The sequence below is a fragment of the Helianthus annuus genome, chromosome 3, assembly GCF_002127325.2.
Source record: "Helianthus annuus cultivar XRQ/B chromosome 3, HanXRQr2.0-SUNRISE, whole genome shotgun sequence".
Taxonomy (NCBI): Eukaryota; Viridiplantae; Streptophyta; class Magnoliopsida; order Asterales; family Asteraceae; genus Helianthus; species Helianthus annuus.
Window position 1 is genome coordinate 110,074,811 of NC_035435.2, and position 24,873 is coordinate 110,099,683.

Genomic DNA, 24,873 nt, shown 5'->3' on the forward strand with positions numbered 1-24,873 from the left:
TTTTGAGATGGAGTTTGTTGATCCGGAGCCAGCCGTGGCCCCTAAGCCAGGCGTTGCTCCTAACACCGCATTGGAGCATGACCCTGTTCATGCCGATGCACCTGCTGTTGCTCCTTGATTGATCATCTGCTTGGACGAGAGAAAATTTGGGGTAACTGTGCAAGACAATTTATTATTACGGGGGCCCACGTAATAACGACTTGTAGTGCACAGAAATCCTGGTGGACTCTGCGGGTCAAGCTAATGAAAACCAATGTAGCAAGAAATAACTCGAACACGAATGACCAAGGCGATGAAGCCTCGAGTTCATTCTATTTCAAGCAACAAGCCAAATTGGCAAGCCTATGTGAAGGCTCAGAAAATTTATTTCCCCACCCATACATTGAGTATATTTATGTGTAAAATTGGGTGAGTATATGATGGCTTATGGTGCTATGTAATCTCATAGACAATTGGAAAGTTGTCTAACCCACTTCATGCCATTTCGGCAGAAGAGAATGCCGCCCAGGCGTGACACAAACACCAGTATGTTGCCAAGGATAGAAGCCGAGCCGCAAAAACGCAACTCACAGGCAATTGCACGACATGAAGCTCTCCGCTTTTAGCACAGCAATGGCACTACTGGAAATAACCCCCCCCCCCCCCAGCTGACCGCACCTATAAGCACTTCCTGAACTGCAAGCCTTTGAACTTCGACGAAACGGGAAGCGCCATTGCATTTGTTCGTTGGTCCGAAAAGATTGACTCCATTCTAAGAAAGACTAACTGTTCGCCCCAACAGAGTGATACCTTTACCTCGGGGTCATTTCTAGACGGCACACTCTCATGGTGGGACCATCAGGTTCAGGCCCTTGACACAGATGCTGCTTATGCACTGAGCTGGGATGAGCTCAAGGAAATGATGGAGGAGAAATGTGGTTCTAAGACTGGAATTCAGAAGCTTGAGATAGAGTCCTGGAATTTGAAAATGGACGAACCAGAGATTCCTGAACATGTCCAGCGATCGCACGACTTGCCTAGGGTCGTCCCCTAATAAGTCATTAATGTTGTATGATACAGTTGGGTACCTGTAAACCTTACATTCTGGTCTCGATTTGTGGCAATGCAATCGCAGTGATCTATTGTTTATATTCTATGACATGGGATGTTATGTGGCTGATTTACTTATAACATGAGATGTTATGTGCTGATATTGTTGAAAACATACATACGTTTCACCTGCTATGACCTAACCTACGTGAAACATCTTTTAGAAAATGCCACCAAGACGCGAAATGCACATGCCCACCTCAGAGGCGGAACTTCAAAAGATAATTGCTGCAGCTATCGCACAGCACGAGGCCCTACGCTCCGGACCTAGCAGAGGCACCTCAGAAAATAACGGTTGTTCCTACCGGCACTTCCTCAATTACAAGCCTCCGAAGTTCGACGGCACTGGGGGTGCCATAGCTTTTGTGAAATGGATTGAAAGTATGGAATCCATCTTTCGAATGAGTGGTTGTACGCCAGAACAACAAGTCCCATACGTTACTGAGATGTTTCAAGATGGAGCTCGATTATGGTGGAATCTTCAGATTCGAATAATGGGCCTAACTACAGCATACGCGTTGACTTGGGATAAGTTGAAAGGAATAATGCGTAAGAAGTATTGCGCCCAAACAGAAACCCAGAGGTTGGAAGGTGAATTCTAGAGCCTGATAATGGAAGGTCCGAAAATGTTGGAATTCATGCAAAGACTTCATGATTTGGCACGAGTCGTTCCGTACTTGGTAAAACCAGAATTGAGGAAATTAGGACATTTCATTTGGGAACTGGCACCTCAAGTCCTGAGCTTAATGACAGCATCTACGCCACCAACATTTATGGCTGCAAGTAAGATGGGCTTGGCACTCGTTACGGAAGTCATTAGACTAGAAAAACTTGCAAACCCTGGCAAAGAAACTCATGTGGAGTCATCAGGAGGTAACAAGCGGAAGTTTTCAAACTTCATGCAGGGCACCAGTGGTGTTGTCAAGAAAGGAGAAGCAAGCATGCCAGCTCAGGTTACAGCTGGTAGCGGAAAGAAAGGAAAAGGATACATGGGCACCCAGCCCAAGTGTAATACCTGCCAGCGCCACCATTCTGGCCGTTGTGGTTTGAAAGTTTGTGAAGCTTGTGGAAAGACTGGCCACTGGAAGGATTCTTGTTGGGCCATAGCTGGCCAGAGAGGCCAATGAGGATTTGGAAACCGAAACACCCACCGGGGCGGAAATGGAAATCGCCCACAAGGGAACAATGGAGGTGATGGAAATCGAGTTAACAATGCTAATCAAGCGGGCGCTGTGAATCGTAATCAGAGGAATAACCAAGCTGGTGGAAATGGGCAAAGATCCGGATGCTTCAACTGTGGTGATCTTGGGCACTACAAGAGGAACTGCCCAGAGTTAAACCAAGCCCGTGGAAGAGTGTTTAACATAGAGGCGAGGGAAGCACGCCAGGATCCCAACGTTGTTACTGGTACGTTCCCTGTAAACCAACGCTATGCATCCATTTTATTTGATACTGGCGCCGATTATAGCTTCGTGTCATTAGAGTTTAAGAATATGCTTGGTTTAGCCGCTAGTAAATTAGATATTCCGTACTCGATCGAATTGGCTAATGGAAAGTGGGTAGAAGCCAATGAAGTTATTCGGGGTTGTTTGATCGAATTGGGAGAGCGTGAGTTTGCTCTGGATCTACTACCAGTCCAGTTGGGAAGCTTCGACGTGGTGGTAGGAATGGATTGGTTATCAGGCAACAAGGCAGAAATAGTTTGTCACGAAAAGGTAGTTCGTATCCCAACCGAAGATGGTGAGACCATTGTGGTTCACGGAGAGAAGCGTGATACACCGTTGAGGATTATCAACTGCCTCAAAGCGCGAAAATGTCTACAGAAGGGAAGTGTTGCCTTTCTGGCACACATTATGGATAAGAAAGCTGAAGAACCGAAGATCGAAGACATCCCTGTCGTGAGGGAATATCCAGAAGTCTTCCCAGAGGACTTGCCTGGATTGCCGCCTCAGAGACAAGTGGAGTTTCGCATCGACTTAGTTCCAGGCGCCGCGCCTGTGGCTAAGGCACCCTATAGACTTGCTCCGTCTGAGATGCAAGAACTGTCGACACAACTTCAAGAGTTGTTAGACAAGAGATTTATCCGACCAAGCATCTCGCCTTGGGGAGCTCCAGTTTTGTTTGTCAAGAAGAAGGACGGTAGTTTTATTATGTGCATTGACTACCGGGAGTTGAACAAGCTGATGATCAAGAATAGATACCCTCTGCCAAGGATTGATGATCTGTTTGACCAACTGCAAGGCTCAAGCTTTTACTCAAAGATCGATCTTCGATCTGGATACCATCAGTTAAGGATACAAGAGGAGAGTATCCCAAAGACAGCCTTCAGAACTCGATATGGACACTACGAGTTTCTAGTTATGCCGTTTGGGTTGACAAACGCACCTGCAGTGTTCATGGATTTGATGAATAGAGTTTGCAAGCCGTATTTGGATAAGTTCGTGATAGTGTTCATCGATGATATCTTGATTTACTCAAAGACGAAGGCCGAGCACGAGCAGCATTTAAGAGCCATTCTGGAATTGCTGAAGAAGGAACAGCTGTATGCCAAGTTCTCTAAGTGCGAGTTTTGGCTACGAGAAGTGCAATTCCTTGGGCACGTGGTAAATGGAGATGGAATCCACGTGGATCCCACCAAGATCGAAGCGATCAAGAATTGGGAAACGCCTAAGACGCCAACCGAGATTCGGCAATTCTTGGGTTTGGCTGGCTACTATCGGAGATTTATTGAGAATTTTTCAAAGATCGCTCAACCACTGACGCTCCTCACGCAGAAAGATAGGAAGTTGATTGGGGAATCAAACAGGAAGAAACGTTCCAGGTATTGAAGGAAAAGCTCTGCAACGCGCCAATCTTAGCACTACCGGAAGGTACAGATGATTTTGTGGTATACTGCGACGCTTCGCGTCAAGGATTGGGTTGTGTGTTGATGCAACGCCAAAAGGTTATTGCTTACGCGTCACGACAGCTGAAGGTACATGAAAAGAACTATACCACACACGATTTGGAGCTTGGCGCAGTGATTTTTGCTTTAAAGATCTGGAGACACTACCTTTATGGTACGAAGTGTACAATCTTCACAGATCACAAGAGCCTCCAGCACATATTCAACCAGAAGGAGTTGAATATGAGGCAAAGACGATGGGTTGAGCTATTGAATGACTACGACTGCGAGATAAAGTATCATCCAGGGAAGGCGAATGTGGTCGCCGATGCCCTAAGTCGAAAAGAGAGGATCAAGCCCATAAGGGTTAGGGCTTTGGAGATGGTTATTCGAACCGATTTTCCTCTGCGCATTCGTGCCGCGCAAAAAGAAGCTCTCAAGGAAAGAAACCTTGAAGAGGAATATCTCCGTGGGATGGAGAAGCTATTGGTACCAAACAGGGAAGGAACGTTATGTTTTGAGAAAAGAATTTGGGTTCCTTTGTTTGGAGGTTTAAGGAAGGTTATTTTCGATGAAGCTCACAAGTCGCGGTACTCTATCCACCCTGGAGCAGATAAGATGTACCAAGATCTTAAGGATTATTATTTGTGGCCTAGGATGAAAGGCGATGTGGCTGTTTATGTGAGCAAATGTTTAACTTGCGCTAAGGTTAAAGCGGAATACCAGAAGCCTTCAGGACTTCTGCAACAACCGGAAATTCCCAAGTGGAAGTGGGAACAAATCTCCATGGATTTTATTACGAAGTTGCCAAGAACGCCAAAAGGCCATGACACTATTTGGGTAATAGTGGACCGATTGATGAAGTCAGCGCACTTCTTACCTATCAGAGAGAAGGATAACACGAGCAAGTTGGCCGAAATTTACATGAGAGAAATTGTTACACGCCATGGAGTACCTCTCTCAATCATCTCTGATAGAGACGGAAGGTTCGTATCAAGGATTTGGCAATCCTTCCAAGAAGCTTTTGGCTTGCAATTGAATATGAGCACCGCGTTTCACCCGCAGACCGACGGCCAAAGCGAACGGACGATACAGACTTTGGAAGACATGCTGAGAGCATGTGTGATGGATTTGGGCGGTAGCTGGGATAAGCATTTGCCTTTGGTTGAATTTTCATACAACAACAGCTATCACGCCAGTATTGGGGCTGCACCATTCGAAGCTCTTTATGACCGCAAGTGCAGATCACCGCTCTGTTGGTCTGACGCAGGTGATAGACCGTTGGTTGGTCCTGATGTGGTCCAGGAAACCACAGATAAGATTGCACAGATCCGAGATCGCCTCAGTGCGGCTCGTGACCGGCAGAAAGCCTACGCGGATCGAAAAAGGAAGCCTCTGGAGTTTGAGGTTGGTGATATGGTTTTGTTGAAGGTATCACCCTGGAAGGGTGTGGCACGCTTTGGGAAGCGTGGAAAGCTGAATCCGCGGTATATTGGTCCGTTCAGGATTTTGGAAAGAATTGGGACCGTAGCATACAAGATGGATCTACCTGCTGAACTAAATGGTGTTCACGATACATTTCACGTATCAAATCTGAGGAAAAGTCCAACTCAAGATACCGTTGTCATTCCTACCGACGAGATTCATGTTGACGACACGCTCCACTTCGTTGAAGAACCCGTAGAGGTCACGGATTGGAAAGTGAACAAGACCCGCCGGAGCAGTGTCAAGCTCGTCAAGGCTCGTTGGAATGCCAAACATGGTCCTGAATACACCTGGGAGCGTGAGGACCAAATGAAAGAGAAATACCCCCACTTATTTCCCAAGAACCCTGCAACTAGAAGCAGAACTTAAAATTTCGGGACGAAATTTTTCTAACAGGGGGAGAATGTGACAACCCTCACTAAACCAGGTATCCGTACGGTTTAATTAATAATTAATTGCTGCTTAATTACTGTGCTTACTTGAAATTACTGATGAACTGCTACTTGATTTCTGATACTTGTACATATCTGCATCATACTTTACATACCGTCACCACATTATTTACATACTGAACTCTAGTGACAAACATGATGCACAAAAGCACAGTAACACCATGAACGGATAACCTATTGAGCATGCTGACAAAGCCAGCATCAGGCAAATATTGCCTCTAAGGCCTGTATGAGCCAGAAATATTTTACTACACCCATAGTGAGTGTAGGGATACAAGGGTTGTAGAACTGCGTCTCTAGGAATAAGTCACAATGACTGGATGTGCCTAAAACGTACACTGAGCACAAAACACAGCACTTTAATGAACAATTCAGCTTCTAGCTGGCTAGTTAAGTGCCAAAACATGAGAAAAATGTTACTAGACACTTTCCAAAGTGTCGGGAATAGGTTGTGTCACTAAAAAGGGTATTAACGACACTTAAAAGCTTTGTTAAGCGCTTTAACGGATTACTATCCAACCGAACAACCGGGCTATACCCGGAACATGAAAATATTGCCATAAACATTATTTATCTTTTTCTGAGCCAGTTAGGGTCCCTGAAAACCCTAACACCCACTATAAAACATAACACACAACTAACCGGGTTAAGTGCTTAACTAACCTACTTAACCTAACTATTAAACTAACTATTAGTTACAATCCAACCAAGACCCCCCCTGCTAACCGGCCCCAAACTAGGAGGGGACACACTTTGTTCCTTTTTATTATTTTAATCAAGATTGTTTGATATCAAGGGGACACAAGAACCAATGGATCCTTAATCTCTAAATTGTCTATAAGTAACTTGTTTGGCACAAATGAACACTCACAACACACAACACCACAAAAACTCGTCTCTCTCTCCCTCAAGAGGCTTCGGCCGAACATCCCCTCCACACCCATCCTATTGTTCGACTTTGATCTTCACATTCCAACCACATACAAGCATCAAGGGTCACGTATTAGGAGGCTTGGTGCACTCGGAGCTTGAAGGACCTCTTTCTCTTGCTTTTACCCACCTCATTTGCGCTTAGATTCTTCCCTAGCCTCGAGCTAGTGGTATGTCACTTAATACACCTTCTTGAACTAATCTAGAGTGGTTAATATGATGTGTAACGATTAAAACTCGAAATCTTGCAATTTGATGCATTAAGGTCTACTAAAAAGCATTTAAAAGATGGTTAAAAGCTCATATGATGTGTAAATGTTGTAGTATTTAAATTTTGTGGTTATTTGGACCCGATCTATGTTGTGGTAGCTCGGATCATCATTTAACCTGGGTTGGTCATGATCACGAATCATGACATAAGGTTGTTTTGAATGAAACAAGGGTTAAAAGGTGAAACTTTACCACACGCGAATCATGAACTTGTGTAAAAGTGTTTTACTTGTGAAATAGTATTTAAAACTAGCAGATCTACGTATCTGCAAGTGGTATTTTCAAAGAACCACGTATCAAAGAAATCATGTTTTCTAAAAACGGATCTTACACTTACAAGTATGATTTTTAGAACACACAAGTGTGTAAGCACTTGTGTAACACAAAAGTTTCGACAAAATAACTATTTTTGTAAAATTTACAAGAAGTTGTGAAGACGGATTTTTCTCTAAAAACGAGGTTTTTACGGGATCGGATTACTTTATGTAAGGATCCGCTAAAAGTAATGAGATTTACACCATAGTTTTGGGAAAACTACAAGTTCATGTAATTTTGGCGATTTACACATATATTAACTTGTTTGATGTATTGGATATTGTTTTGATCGAATAAAGAAAATTGTTGAATTGATTTGTAAAAGAAAATGATACGCTTGAAAGCGTGGCCACCTCCAGTTACAGAGGAAACTCTGGCGAAATTTTTCTAAAAACCTAACACTTAGAAATATTTTCACTATAAGTGTTAGAAATACTTTTTGACATGTTTTCAAAATATATAAGTTTCGCCACGACTTTATTTACAAATATCAGAGGTGGGATTTTCACAAAGTTAAACGTGATAGATATATTTAGTAAATATATTTTCACAACATTGTTTATGATTATTTTGTGAAAAATACACAAATATTATTTTTAGAGTAAAAGTAATATTTTCAAACGTTAACGGATCCAAAATAATACGAACGCTTTCACAATAAATATATAAGTTACACCGGTAATTACTATTACCACTCGATCGTTAAAACGTAACTTACGCATTATACGGAAATATTTATGAACGCGTAATTTTGTCAACATATTATTTTGGGGAAATTATGTGAAATGAAAATATAATATTTTTGAGAAAAATATTTATATTTTGAAGTTGGAAATAAATATATATTAAGTAAGACTTAATAATATATTTCGAGCACACATGTATTAATCCCCCATCCTTGGGAAGGAGATTAACTACCAAGTATATACGAAAAGTAAACACGAAATAGTTGTCTAACTATTTCCCAAGAACTTAAACCATAAAGCTAAGGCACGGCCGTCCGTCTAATAGAGTTAGAACTTGTAGGTCGTTGCACAGCTGCTTGCTCTCAGAGACATACTTGGTAGAGACGCACCGACTGTGAGTTCATGTCCCCCTTTTCTCTTAACTGTTTTCAGTTTTCTAAACTGCGGGGGTGAAATACATGTTACTTTGATGATGATTACTTTATACATGGTATGGTTAGCGTAAGGAGGGTTACTATTTAGATCATGTGAATGGGTAGGCGGAAACTTGAGGTCATTAATCCTCAGGGTAGGACCGAGGGGCAGGAGCGATAGATCTATTTGGGTGTAGCGAGCCCAGTCCCAGGCCCAGCATAACGGACCTCGAGATGACTTTGTACCCGACGCATAAATCTGCTAGGTTTGAGCCTTCCTACTTGCATTTCACACATATCAATGGCCTTGCAAACCATTGGTGATCTCTTTTTCCTTATTTGCTACATACCAGGATTTTGATAAATACAAAGGTTTATTTACTCACTTACGCATGAACTCGCTCAACATTATTGTTGATTTTCAACTTACATGTATTTCAGGGAACTAAGGGATCTGGCACGGTATGGCACGTTTTCCCGCTGCACTAGTACGAGGTCATCCGGGGTTTAGGGAATGTGACTCTTTCCTGGACAAGTCACAGTCCTTAAACTGTGTTTATGTTATGTTTGTGTTGTTGAACAATGTTATGGTTGTTAGGGTGTTTTCCCGTTAAGATAATGGTATTGTATTTGGTTTTTAAAACTTAATGGATGATCTTGCATGTTTTTAATTCATATAGCTTTGTTATGATTAAGCTATGGTATTAAGAAGTCACACCAAATTAACCAGCTTCCGCAAAGCCAGGGTGTGACATACATTGATTGTGACTTACATGCTTATTTGACTACATGTTGATATATGTGCATATGTGTGGTTGTGTTACAGACACCATGTCCTCTTCTTCGGATACCGGACTGTCAGACACGCTGGATCCTATGGCGATAGTCTCGGACGACGAGATTCTACCTGAGAGCGAGGTTTATATGTTAGACACTACGAGCACTGATGAGGATGACTTTCAGCCATTTGCCCTACCGGACTTTGGGGATGATATGCCTCTAGCTGATGGTCCTTTCGATGGGGATCTACCTCTTATTCAGATCCCTACTCCTCTACCACTCGCTACAGTTCCTGTCGAGGATCTGCCACTTGACGAGTTAGCTGATGACGACATCGACTTATTCATTGAGGGTCCCCCGGAGGGTGACCAGGAGTGTGGGGCCCCGATGGATGGCGATATAGCACCTGCTGATGTTCCCGTTGTTGACCCTGTTGTCCCTGTCATTGAGCTTCCTGTCATAGAGGCTCCTTCTGATCCGTCTGGTCCAGACTCGTTTGAGTCTGTAGCATCCGCTACTCTTCACGCCCAGGGTGTGCAACACTAGTCCTCCGACTCTGATTCTGACATGGCGATGTCTGTTGCGCCCATCGTTCCCCATGACGTTGACCCGGATCCTGAGGTCGAGTTTGTACCTGCTGAGCCTGCTCCAGTTGGTCCAGAGCATGTGATACCTCCAGAGCCTGACATTGCTCACGACCCTATTGATGTCCCAGCTGTTGCACTTTTGCCTGATCCTTTACCAGAGCCTGATCACGTTGATATACCAGTCTTGGCACCACCCGTTGTTGATGCACCAGTCGTTGTACCACCGGTTTCTGATGTTCCTATTGTTGATGCACCTCTGCCTGTCCAGTGCCAGTATTTATTGACCGTGCACCGTTTGCCACACATGTCGATCCTAGATATGCGGACACCCGTAATGGGTGGATTGAGGACGACGATTATCCTTGTTTTGGTGTACCAGTCACACCCCCTGCTGCACCTGTCTTTGCACCTCTTGATGTTCCCCAGGTTCACCCGCACGTATCTGATGTCCACCGCACGGACTTACCCATCACCTTTCTACAGGACATTCCTCCTCCCCGTCCAGGGGAAGGACCTTCTTCATAGCAGCCCGATCATATGCCCCCTACGACAACAGCTTTTTCATTTATGCCCCCTTTTGCACCGACCGCACACGCTGCTTTTCCTTCGTCAGCACCCACGGGCGAGCCACTTATGTGGTCTTCGCCCAATGTTATGCCTCTGTCAGACCCATATCATCCTTACCATGTTGGATATACCACATATGACATACTTATATCCCTGCAGTTACAGCAGGATGCGTTGAGCCGACGAGTCCAGGAGCTGAAGAGGACTCCGCGTCCTCCCCCTTGTCATTTCCAGTCTCCTTTTGCTACACCACCAGCTCCTCTTCCACTACACCCGGATTCCGATGTTCGCTTTCTCACTCCGGAGCAGCAGATTGCTTACCTGCTGCGCGTTGTCCACGCACTTGAGGAGGATTGGGTGCGTTTGCGCCGTTTGCTTTTCTTCCCTCCTCCTCCTCTTCCCCCATCAGCTTGAGGATTTTTGGTCTGTTGCAGGTAACGTTACTTTTGATGAGAAGACAGGGATTGAGCCAGACTATACAACATTTTGAAGACCACAGGATGACATGATGACTTTTGATATTTGATTTTTGGTTGTTGTATATGACTAGACAGTTCAGACAAGGGTGATGTGGCCCTTAGTCTCTTTTGATGTACGATACAGTTATAAAACTTGTAAACATTGTAGTGTGGTCTTGATTATATGATAGCTCAATCGCAGTATACTCATTATATGTGTTGTTGAATTAGTTGTTTTGTATTATAGCATGGGATGTTATGTGTTATGAGGTTGATGGATGTTATTACATGCGCATGTTACGTACTCATTATATATAATATGACTTGACCAATACAACCTTCTTGTAGAAGATGCCTCCAAGAAGGGAAAACCGTCTGCCCACTAGTGAGGCAGAACTGCAAGCAAGAATTTCGCAAGCACTAGCTGATTACGAGGCCTCACGCGCTGAGACTAGCGGAGGTTCCTCAAGAAATAACAACCCACCCAATGGTAATGTCCAAGTCACTTGAGACACGTTACGTTACATTTGGACATTTCATGTGCAATTGCTAACACTTCCTGTGAACAACATTACTTGTACAGGCTGTACTTATAAGCAATTTCTAGACTGCAAAGCGCTTAACTTTGATGGCACCGGGGGTGCAGTGGCGTATGTTCGATGGACAGAAAAGACCGACTCAGTGCTACGAATGAGCAAATGCGCACCCGACCAGCAAGTTACCTATATTTCCAGGTTGTTTACTGATGGAGCACTCTCATGGTGGAATCTCCAGGTCCAAACGCTAGGAGAGGCGGTAGCTTACGCTGTGACTTGGACCGAGCTGAAAGAGCTCATGCGTAAAAAGTATTGCTCCAGGGCCGAGATACAGAAGTTGGAAACTGAGTTTTGGAATCTTAAAATGGATGGCCCGAAGATTGCCGAGTATGTTCAGAGGTTTCATGATCTGTCACATGTGGTACCATACATGGTTACGCCTGAATTCAAACGCGTGGAGCGTTTCATCTAGGGGTTGGCACCCCAGATTATGAGCATGGTAACCTCTTCAAAGCCTGAAACAATTACTGAAGCCATCGACCTGAGCGTATCACTGACTGAGGAAGCTATCAGGCTAAACAAGTTTTCAAATTCCGACCAGAAAAAGAAAGAAACTCATGTGGAGTCCTCAGGAGAGAACAAAAGGAAGTTCTCCAATTTTAAAAAGAGTACTGGCATCGCAAGTAAGAAAAAGAACGTGAACCCACCAGAGGAAGCTAAAACTTGTGTTGGTCGTGGTGGTCAGCGAGGATATGGAAATGGGAATGGAAACCGCCAACAGGGAGGAAATGGCGGGAATGGAAATCATGGGAATGCTAGGAATCAAGCTGGTAACCGGGGAGCGAACGTCAATCGAGGCGGAAATGGTAATGGGAATGGTCGAGGACTGTAACAACACTCACTAAAAAAATTAATATTTAGTATGATAATTATGCAATAAGGGAACCGTAATTCAGTTTAGTATGATTAATTAATCAGTTAATCAATATTAATTAAGCTAACAAGATTAATTAAGCTAAGTAAGGTCTATTAAAAATAGATATATATGGGGTCGTATAAGAACGTTTAATATTAATAATAAAATATATTTTTTTTCCTTACTTCGTTTTTAATGAAACTTAGGTTAAAACGTAGATAAAAATATGCTCGTTCTAAAGACATATTCGTCGTTTTATAAAACGTTATATTTTAAAAGTTATGCAAGAAAAACGAGTGAAGCAGCTGAATTAATATATATAAGCAAGCTAGCTAGCACGTCAAGCAGGTAGGTAGGCACGTCAACTTATCCCACATCGATCAGAATTATGAATTGAGGTGCTTGCCTGCTTGCTATAAATAAGAAGCTTAGGATTCATTTTTCTTTGCTCATTTCTTTTCTTCTTCTCTCTATACGTTGGTGTTCTAACCAATAATCACTCAATCGCTATTACGATTCATTTTCCGAGTGATCAATATATCCAATGGATGTCTAAGTGCCGCCCACATTGGGTTATACTTTGTCGTTTGTCGTTAATTCGATAAATGAGTTGAAGTATTATACTTTGTCGTTTGTCGTTAATCCGATAAATGAGTTGAAGTATTATACTTTGTCGTTTGTCGTTAATCCGATAAATGAGTTGAAGTATTATACTTTGTCGTTTGTCGTTAATTCGATGAATGAGTTGAAGTATTGCACTTTATCGTTCACTGTGAGAATTTGATCTCGTGAATTATCGTAAAAGCTGTATTGATCATTAACCCGGTTTTGTGAAATTCGTTAAGATTCGAATCTCATGACTACCGTTAAGGTTTGATTTGGGTTCTACACCAATACGTATTCCATTCTGTTAAACTATGTATTTAACTACCAAGAATACTCCCAGCTACACCCTTACAATCAAACAAACTATAAAATCATCAGAAGATCCAGAATAATAAAGTGCATGCCTAATTATCGAAAGAAGTAGAATCAGGAAGTTTGTTAACTCAATCCTGCATGCTGATTTGTGAGTTATTCTTCTTTTATAAACTCTTTTCTCACCGTTTGTGAGTTGTTAACTATTTTACAATACTCCAAATTATTTTCAGAATTATAACTTACAGTGATTAAGTTTATGTAATCACCAAATTACAGCCGGTATGTGGGGTATTGTGCACATTACTTGATAATCTTCACCATTGGGGCAGCCATTGGGTGATATGACCATAATCACAGACACCATTGGACATATGGGCCAATGGGTCGAGTGGTAAAGTACTGTGGGTAGTTGGTTGATATCAGAAACATTGTAAAAGATCTTAACACTGTGAATTATAACAAATGTGTCGTTTTCAGTAAAATGAATAATCCACTCAGTATTTCCCGCTGACAAAATCTTTTTAAAAAACGCGTTTCGGGTAATTACAATAGATTGGAGCAAGGATTGGATCCAGCACTGAAGGACTTCAAGAAGTGGCTTATTTTCAAATTAAGAAATATTGTTTTTATTAAAAGCTACCTTTATAAAACATGGAATTTATTTCATCTTTTTAAATAAAATCCGGTGTTTCTAAACTCTGATATTTTTCCTAACTCACGGTCCTGATGAAATTTCCGCTGCAATGTTTTTTAAATAATCACCGGTACCACTGGATGCTCATGGCACCGATTCCGGCTAGATGGGGTCGGGGGTCGTGACAGAAGGGGGTATCAGAGCTAAGCCACTGCTTTAAGCCTATAAGTGTTGTGATAACAATACTTAAGCTTAAATAAAAGAGTTAGGAGATTGCTATTAACTTAACTGGTAGCACATCTGATAGCATTTAGACTTGAACATAAGAAAAGATGCCTTAGTATACGCTAAGCCACATGTTTACGCAAATAGGTGTTATAATAATACCTAAGTTTAAACTGAGAATTAGAAACTTAATATTATCTGATAGCACTCTGAATGATATTTAGACTCGAACTTAAGAATTTTGTCTTAATATAAGCTTCAAGATAAAATTACTTATGTAAGTATAAATAAGTATAATTGGTATTCAATAAGAATAACGACTAGCAGGCAATAGCATTTAATTGCTATTTATTCTTGTTTCTTGGTATTACTTGGTCAAGAATATGTTATGGGAATACAAATTTCCTTAATTCTGGATAAAAGCCCTAATAAAAGAGGCACTTTTAAAATCTTGAAAAGATACTATTTATGGGAAATAGAAAATTTTCTCCGGCAAAACTGGGTATAGAGTAGCAGACTCTCCAGCTTGTCCGGATATACTGAGGTTACCTCTCCGGCGCGAACCGGGTAAGATGGGGTATATAAAATGTCAAACAAGTGACAAGATTTCCCTAAATAAGTATCATGGCCTGATATCAGACTTGTTTTTGAAAATAAGAATCTGTTAAATACATTAACCTTATAAAGGGTATGTATATTACAGCATGTGAAATATATGATTATATAGATATGTATATCTATAAGGAATTCCAAAAGTCAATTAAGAATAAAGCACAAGCATATGTATATAGATTTCTTTATCAGGAATCTCTCGCATATATCTTTAATTTCGATGTCAAACATTCTTTCGTTTGATCATCTACCTCGTAACTCGTACAACAAAATAATACTGGAAACCCATTAAGTTGGGACACCATCAAAAATATATAAGAATTACCAATGCGGTACCATAAACTATTAACGCCAGTAAGAAGCAGGTAAAGTTGTACTAATACACAAGAAAATACATGAAACTTAAATTATACGTCCACAGACGTCAAAGTTTATCACACACAAACCTCCAAGGCAAGACCTTTGAAAAATATAAATTAGGCACGATGACACCAATATTAATTTCGTCGGTGAAAGTACTACTAATCAAAAAGCGGTATTTTGCCACATGATCTTACAACCGATCAAAATCTCGCTGAGGTACAATATTTCACAAACATCAGTGCATAGTCTAACCTGAGTCATAATTATTAGCACTACAAAAGAAGTCATATAGTTTTGCAAATTCCCTATTTCATTTCATTTCATTCGACATTCCTTGGTACTGTCACGTAACAACGGTTATCACACGAGATTTCAGATAAAGTTCTTATATTTCTTTCGTTACAATTCAGACTTCTGCCTATAAATAGTTGACTTTCGTGTTTCTACTTCCTCTAATAGTCATCATACCATGAGGATTTCTTTCATAGTAGCAAATATTGATCTATTTCATTTCTTGGTAAATCCACACTTTACACATGCACTGTTTGTTGCGCATGTGGTTCGTTTGATTTATAAAGACCACTGGAGGGCTTCATTCCAAATTATTATTTTTATCAAAAGTTCAAATATCGTATTACTATACTTGATCTTTGCATTTATAAACCACGGTTATTGCAAAACGTTGACTCTTTGATATCGAGTCAATTTCCTTTAGCATACATAGGTTTTGTTGTAACCATATCCAAAATTTCTTATTAATACATGAACTCGTTTTGTTTACACCAAGTTCAATTGTTTAAACTTGCTCGTATTACGTATTCAATTCAAAATCCCATATGATGGATTGAAGCCATCATATTCAAAATAGTCCCGACAAGCACTTCAATTCTCTTGAACCATAACATGCTTTCTTGGCCTTCGACTTCACTGAATTATTTCTTTAATCACGATCACTTTGTAAATGACATTTTCACAAAATTGAAGATTGCGCTAATCTAGGATTTAATTATTTATTTATTTATTTATATTGAATCCGCTTTATTGATTTATTTTATAAAAGCAATCTTAACACAATTATGTGCTAAAATAATGATCCACCATTTCATGTCCTAAATTCCGTAGTCCTTACAACCAATCAAGCCTTTCGTGATATTTCCTACCTTTCATTAATCGAAAAACATTGTATAAACTTAATTGATTATATATAGAAACTTACAATATAGTATTTCTGTAATTAAAATTTTTGTTAAAACAATTAAGGTAAAGAAATTATATTTTTACGTATAAAATTTTGTTTAAAGTATATTCTCATTTAAGTTTATGCATTTATTATTGGTAATTTATATTAGTTTTATTATTAGTAATAATATATTAATAGTAATAGTGTTAGTATTATTTTTAGATACTAAAGTTATTATCAGGGGCATGTATTGAATAGCCTAGCCTTAGTTAGGCATGGACTGGCCACCTATGCTTAAACAAGGCAGTACTAACCAATATCCGCCGTGATAATGACTAGTTAATTAAGTCATCATACTTATTTAGTAAATTTTAATTATATATAAAAATATTTTACTTTGTACTAAAAAGAGAAGACATATTTTTATAAAACAATACCAGAATTAGAGAGACAAATAAAATTATACAAATAATTATGTATCACATATTTTGTGATAACTATGTACTATAACACTCTAGCAAGAAAATAACCATATAAGAATAATATAGTAGTCAGCGACTACATTGGGTTAGAAGAACATTGTAATACATAAAGAATAGTCACCACAACATTTGTAACTACATTTTACAACACTATATGGTTTCAAAATAAAAATAAGTAATCACATAGAATTGACCCAGTGTTATATAAAATATTTTACAAATACTTTTACCCCTTTTATTCACAACTTTCATTTAAACGTTATAAATAATAGTGATTCTTTTACAAAATCATAATACTAAAATATTTTGTAAATGTAATAACTTCACTATAGTATTTTGTAATCTATATTACATAATAAATATAAGTTATTTTACATAGTATAATAAATACTAAAATAATATTTATTTGAAAGTGGTAACCATTTACACATAGTAAAAATGCGAAACAAATAATATATATTACATTGGCTTTACAAATATAATATAATGGTTAGTCATGTCAAAACAACTTATTTTTTTATTGTATTTCCATCTCTAGGACATAGCATGAAAAATATAGTCACTAATAGTGTACTATCACATTATTTCACCATTTAAAACAATTTGGAACTCTAATACACTAACTCTATTGTCCTTTGGTGTATCTTTGCAATTCACTCATCTCAACACATAGAATTTCTCATATCATAATTTACTGTTTGACAAATCATTTTTCCATGCTTTTATTTCCTTTTGAACCCGTCAATTCTAAGTCTTCCTTAGGTACCAATCAAGGTAAGTTTTCTTCTGACAAAGAATTTTACTAATTCCAAAAAGTTCTTCACATTCATTTTAAGAATCTATAGATCATATATCTTTTGGCTTGAACGCAATCACCTTGAAAAACTATACCATTTCATCTCATTCGTTTGAACATTTCATCTTTTGAAATATCTAGATCCTCTTCCTTGAAACTCACAATTTCGAAAACGGTGAATTTATTCGGTCATCATTATTGAATTCTTTCAATCATTACAAACACTTTGTAGTATCCGAATAGAGCTGTAGCCTGTGTTAAACCCTATTCATAAGTCATTCGTTTGATTTGTCATATTCTTGGTACAATTATGTACTCAGATTACAATACACTAAATCCTGTTGTCCAGTACCATTTAAGTAAACAATACTGATTTTCGGATAATCATTAATAAATCATTTTCCATACTCCCATTCACAAATAGATATTTATCGAATCTGAATCTCCCTCAGTTGATTAAAGTAAGTTCATTTTGAATATTAAATCCAATTGTTTCTATAAATCATTTTTATTTTTAAAATGTTCATACCCCTCAAAATATCTTTTGATTCCATTCCACGCTACATTATTTCCTCTTAATTAAAAGAAGAAACATAACCCCAAGAAAATATCATAGTTCAAATCTCGAGGACGAGATTTTTATTAAGGTGGGGAGGATGTAACAACCCTCACTAAAAAAAAATTAATATTTAGTATGACAATTATGCAATAAGGGAACCGTAATTCAGTTTAGTATGATTAATTAATCAGTTAATCAATATTAATTAAGCTAACAAGATTAATTAAGCTAAGTAAGGTCTATTAAAAATAGATATATATGGGGTCGTATAAGAACGTTTAATATTAATAATAAAATATATATTTTTTTTCCTTACTCCGTTTTTAATGAAACTTAGGTTAAAACGTAGATAAAAATATGCTCGTTCTAAAGACATATTCGTCGTTTTATAAAACGTTATATTTTAAAAGTTATGCAAGAAAAACGAGTGAAGCAGCTGAATTAATATATATAAGCAAGCTAGCTAGCACGTCAAGCAGGTAGGTAGGCACGTCAACTTATATCAGAATTATGAATTGAGGTGCTTGCCTGCTTGCTATAAATAAGAAGCTTAGGATTCATTTTTCTTTGCTCATTTCTTTTCTTCTTCTCTCTATACGTTGGTGTTCTAACCAATAATCACTCAATCGCTATTACGATTCATTTTCCGAGTGATCAATATATCCAATGGATGTCTAAGTGCCGCCCACATTGGGTTATACTTTGTCGTTTGTCGTTAATTCGATAAATGAGTTGAAGTATTATACTTTGTCGTTTGTCGTTAATCCGATAAATGAGTTGAAGTATTATACTTTGTCGTTTGTCGTTAATCCGATAAATGAGTTGAAGTATTATACTTTGTTGTTTGTCGTTAATTCGATGAATGAGTTCAAGTATTGCACTTTATCGTTCATTGTGAGAATTTGATCTCGTGAATTATCGTAAAAGCTGTATTGATCATTAACCCGGTTTTGTGAAATTCGTTAAGATTCGAATCTCATGACTACCGTTAAGGTTTGATTTGGGTTCTACACCAATACGTATTCCATTCTGTTAAACTATGTATTTAACTACCAAGAATACTCCCAGCTACACCCTTACAATCAAACAAACTATAAAATCATCAGAAGATCCAGAATAATAAAGTGCATGCCTAATTATCGAAAGAAGTAGAATCAGGAAGTTTGTTAACTCAATCCTGCATGCTGATTTGTGAGTTATTCTTCTTTTATAAACTCTTTTCTCACCGTTTGTGAGTTGTTAACTATTTTACAATACTCCAAATTATTTTCAGAATTATAACTTACAGTGATTAAGTTTATGTAATCACCAAATTACAGCCGGTATGTGGGGTATTGTGCACATTACTTGATAATCTTCACCATTGGGGCAGCCATTGGGTGATATGACCATAATCACAGACACCATTGGACATATGGGCCAATGGGTCGAGTGGTAAAGTACTGTGGGTAGTTGGTTGATATCAGAAACATTGTAAAAGATCTTAACACTGTGAATTATAACAAATGTGTCGTTTTCAGTAAAATGAATAATTCACTCAGTATTTCCCGCTGACAAAATCTTTTTAAAAAACGCGTTTCAGGTAATTACAATAGATTGGAGCAAGGATTGGATCCAGCACTGAAGGACTTCAAGAAGTGGCTTATTTTCAAATTAAGAAATATTGTTTTTATTAAAAGCTACCTTTATAAAACATGGAATTTATTTCATCTTTTTAAATAAAATCCGGTGTTTCTAAACTCTGATATTTTTCCTAACTCACGGTCCTGATGAAATTTCCGCTGCAATGTTTTTTAAATAATCACCGGTACCACTGGACTGCTCACGGCACCGATTCCAGCTAGATGGGGTCGGGGGTCGTGACAAGGACCAGGTTTTTTCAACTGTGGAGACATGGGGCACTTCAAGAGGGAATGCCCAAAGCTTAATTAGGCACAAGGAAGAGTCTTCAACATTGGTGCGAGGGAAGCGCGCCAGGACCTAAATGTCGTTACTGGTACGTTCCCTATTAATCAACGCTTTGCATCTGTGCTATTTGATACTGGTGCCGACTATAGTTTTGTATCGCTAGAATTTAAAAGTATGCTTGGGTTAACTGCTAGTAAATTAGACATTCCGTACTCAATTGAACTGGCTAATGGAAAGATAGTTGAAACGAATGAAGTCATCAGAGGATGTGTAATAGAGCTGGGAGAACACGGGTTTACACTGGATCTACTGCCAGTCGAGTTGGGAAGCTTCGATGTGGTAGTAGGGATGGATTGGTTGTCAAGCAACAAAGCCGAGATTGTTTGTCACGAGAAGACCATTCGCATCCCAATGGCAGATAGAGAAACGATTGTGGTACACGGAGAGAAGCGCGATACGCCTCTAAGGATCATTAGCTGTCTAAAAGCTCGAAAGTGTTTGAAGAAGGGATGTGTTGCCTTCTTGGCACACATCATTGATAAAGTAGCCACTGAACCGAAGTTAGAAGATATTCCAGTCGTGAAGGAATATCCTGAAGTCTTTCCAGAAGACTTGCCAGGATTGCCGCCTCAAAGGCAAGTCGAGTTTCATATTGACTTAGTTCCAGGCGCCGCGCCTGTAGCTAAGGCACCTTATCGACTTGCACCTTCAGAGATGCAAGAGTTGTCAGCGCAACTTCAGGAGCTACTGGATAAAGGATTTATCAGACCAAGCTTCTCGCCTTGGGGAGCTCCAGTTTTATTTGTTAAAAAGAAAGATGGTAGTTTTCGCATGTGTATCGACTACCGGGAGTTGAACAAGTTGACTATCAAGAATAGATATCCTTTGCCGAGAATTGATGACCTGCTCGATCAACTTTAAGGTTCAAGTTTTTACTCGAAGATCGACCTTCGATCAGGTTATCACCAGTTGAGAATTCAAGAGGAAAGTATTCCCAAGACTGCTTTTAGGAATCGCAATGGACATTACAAGTTTCTGGTTATGCCGTTTGGTTTGACGAACGCACCAGCAGTATTCATGGATTTGATGAACAGAGTTTGTAAGCCGTACCTCGATAAGTTTGTGATTGTATTCATTGATGATATTTTGATCTACTCGAAGACGAAAGAAGAGCACGAACAGCATTTAAGGGCTATTTTAGAGCTACTTAAAAAGGAGAAGCTATACGCAAAGTTCTCGAAGTGCGAGTTCTGGTTACGCGAAGTCCAGTTTCTTGGTCTTGTGGTTAATGGAAATGGAATTCATGTGGATCCCACAAAGATCGAGGCGATCAAGAACTGGGAAACTCCTAAGACGCCAACCGAGATTCGGCAGTTCCTAGGTTTGGCTGGTTATTATCGTAGGTTCATTGAGGATTTCTCAAAAATCGCTCAACCATTGAACTCCCTTACGCAGAAAGACAAGAAGTATGATTGGGGAGACAAACAAGAAGAAGCATTTCAGTTGTTGAAGAACAAGCTTTGTGACGCGCCAATTTTATCTCTACCCGAAGGCACGGACAACTTCATGGTATATTGCGACGCCTCGCGTCAAGGTCTGGGATGTGTACTAATGCAGCGTCAGAAAGTTATAGCCTATGCTTCTCGCCAGTTGAAAGTCGACGAGAAAAATTACACCACACATGATTTGGAATTAGGCGCGGTGGTGTTTGCTTTGAAGATATGGCGACATTATTTATATGGCACGCGATGCACCATCTACACTGATCACAAGAGCCTGCAGCATATTTTGATCAGAAAGAGCTTAACATGAGACAGAGACGCTGGGTAGAACTATTGAATGATTATGATTGTGAAATTAAGTATCACCCAGGGAAGGCGAATGTGGTCGCCGATGCCCTGAGTCGAAAGGAAAGGATCAAGCCCATAAGGGTTAGGGCTTTGGAAATGATCATACAAACGGACCTCTCATCGCGCATTCGTGCCGCGCAGAGAGAAGCACTCAAAGAAAGGAATGTTGAGAGTGAGTATCTCCGTGGGATGGAGTAACAGTTGGTACCAAACGGGGAAGGGACTTTGTGATTTATGAAGCGAATTTGGGTTCCTCTGGTTGGTGGTTTGAGAAAGGTTATTTTTGACGAGGCTCACAAGTCACGATACTCGATTAATCCAGGAGCGGATAAAATGTACCAAGATCTAAAGGATTTCTATTGGTGGCCAAGGATGAAAGGCGATGTTGCGATATATGTTGGCAAATGTTTAACTTGCGCCAAGGTTAAGGCCGAATACCAGAAGCCTTTAGGTCTCTTGCAACAACCTGAAATACCCCGATGGAAATGGGAACAAATTTCGATGGACTTTATAACGAAATTACCAAGGACGCCCAAGGGCCATGATACGATTTGGGTAATTGTAGACCGTTTAACGAAATCTGCACACTTTTTGGCAATCAAGGAGAAGGATAACACCAGTAAGCTAGCTGAGCTATACATGAGAGAGATTGTTGCATGACATGGAGTGCCTCTCTCAATTATCTCTGATAGAGATGGACGCTTCGTGTCAAGGATTTGGCAGTCCTTTCAAGAAGCATTTGGTTCTCAGTTGAATCTGAGTACTGCATTTCACCCGCAAACAGATGGACAGAGTGAACGGACGATTCAAACATTAGAAGACATGTTGCGAGCTTGCGTAATGGATTTAGGTGGGAGTTGGGACACTCACCTACCATTGGTTGAATTTTCATGCAATAACAGTTATCATGCAAGCATCCAAGCCGCACCGTTCGAAGCTTTCTATGGACGCAAGTGTCGATCACCGGTTTGTTGGGCTGACGCAGGTGATACACAGCTTTTCGGGCCAGAATTGGTTCAAGAGACAACAGACAAGATTTTTCAGATCCGAGAACGCATCAAAGCGGCCCGTGATCGACAGAAGTGTTATGCGGACCAAAGGAGGAAACCTCTGGAAGTTGAGGTGGGAGATATGGTTTTATTAAAGGTTTCACCCTGGAAGGGTGTGGCACGCTTTGGGAAGCGTGGGAAGTTGAATCCGCGGTACATTGGACCATTCAAAATTCTGAAAAGGGTTGGTTTGGTAGCATACAAGTTGGACCTACCTGCTGAACTTAATGGCGTTCAGGATACATTTCATGTGTCCAATCTGAAAAAGATCGTACGTGTTGAAAGTCTCACCCTGGGAGGGTGTGGTACGCTTGGGAAGCGTGACAAGCTTAATTTACGTTACGTCGGGTTATTTGGAATTCTGGAAAGAATCGGTCACGTCGCCTAAAACTTGAGTTACCCGGTGAATTGGGTAACGTTCATGATGTCATTTACGTCGTGAGTCTAAAGCAGTGTTTATCCGACGAAACACTTGTGATACCTTCTTAGAGTCTGAGGCTAACGACAAGTTGCAGTTGTCAAGGTGCCTATTGAAATCATGCCCAGGAGGTTAAGGTTTGCGAGCACTGTCAAATTCCAATTATGAGAGTTTGCTGGAACTAGAGACTAAGTATCCGCAATCGTACGAATCTGATGAATCAATTCCGATGCAACTGGTGAATTTCGAGGACGAAATTTCTTTCAAGTTGGGGATGATGTGGTACCCGAGGAAACCCACAGTCATCCACAGTTATCTTGACCTACCACTTCATTTCTCTGAGACTTTTTGTAAAATTTCGGGACGAAATTTCTTTCAAGTTGGGGATGATGTGATAACCCGAACTTTTCGGTTAGTGTCTTTCAATCTTGTGATTCCGATTCCTCGCTATTATCACTTCCTTGCATACTCTTGGTTTTAGTGAATCTGTTAACGCTCGGGATTTTGTTAAACTGGTTAAACATAAATGATTATTGGGTGTGAGTGATGGTACGGGGGGTTTCATTGTATCACATAACTAGTGTTGGGGCCGGTCGTTAGTGTTCGGGGTCGCCAAGACTATAATTGTTCTTAAACCACCTTGGGCCGGTTGTTAGTGTGTTTGGGCCACCTGTATTTGGGCCGCACACACACGGTGTGTATCTGGGCCGGGACATTCCCCCTTAGCTACCCACCTCCTTTTGTTTCTAAACCCGCCGACCCACAAAGGTTATATTAGGCCGATCATGCAAGTCCAAAGCCCAAGACCTTATTGTGGATTATATATGATTATATTAGTTACGTAGTTGGTTTTTGATAAAAAAAACCCTAGAAACACCTGGTGAACGGCAACAAGGCGAGTACCTCGCTGATCCCCTCTCTTGCGTGATTAATCCTCTAAATTGCCTCAATTCATTGTTTGGTTAGTGCTTATTCAATTACCCTAAATGTATATGTATACATGTATTAACGTGATGTTATGAATATGCTATGTGATGTTGTATGATCATTGGTTCGATGAGTCATGAGTGGTTGTTATTATCAGTGGTGTTGATTGATGTCAATATGTGCATGTAATCAAGGTGTAATCTTCCTGGTTTGAATGTATGCCCTCATTGCTATTGATGTTCCTGTATTTGTGTCATGATAATTATAGAACTATCATGTGCAGACCTCATTAATTAGACAACAATCAGAAATCATGTGATTAAGTTGGCGGCCCATGTGATTGAGTTGAGAGGCCCAATGAAGCCTTACCACTAATTAAATTTATGTCGGCTATCTTTATTAAAGTTATCACATGTTCATGAGAATTGAATGGCATGTAACTAATCGTTAAGGTGATTAAGATATTGCATGATTAATAGCGAATAGAATTAATTAATGGGTTAGTATCTATGCGCACTTTAGTGTTTGATGGGTTTGACGAGATAATGAAACAGTTGAATTATGTGGAGTAGTTAGAGGAT

The 24,873-nt window shown here is 39.9% G+C and overlaps 1 protein-coding gene across 1 annotated transcript; it reads left to right on the forward strand.

Moving 5' to 3' along the window:
- Positions 1 to 11,948: 11,948 nt before the first annotated feature.
- LOC110931136 (N66 matrix protein-like) lies at positions 11,949 to 12,344 on the forward strand. Its single transcript, XM_022174542.1, has one exon. It carries the CDS (start codon positions 11,949 to 11,951, stop codon positions 12,342 to 12,344), a length of 396 nt encoding a protein of 131 aa, XP_022030234.1.
- Positions 12,345 to 24,873: the final 12,529 nt, after the last annotated feature.

Coding starts and splice junctions, on each gene's coding strand:
- LOC110931136 (XM_022174542.1), top strand. CDS start 11,949: ATGGTAACCTCTTCAAAGCCTGAAACAATTACTGAAGCCATCGACCTG.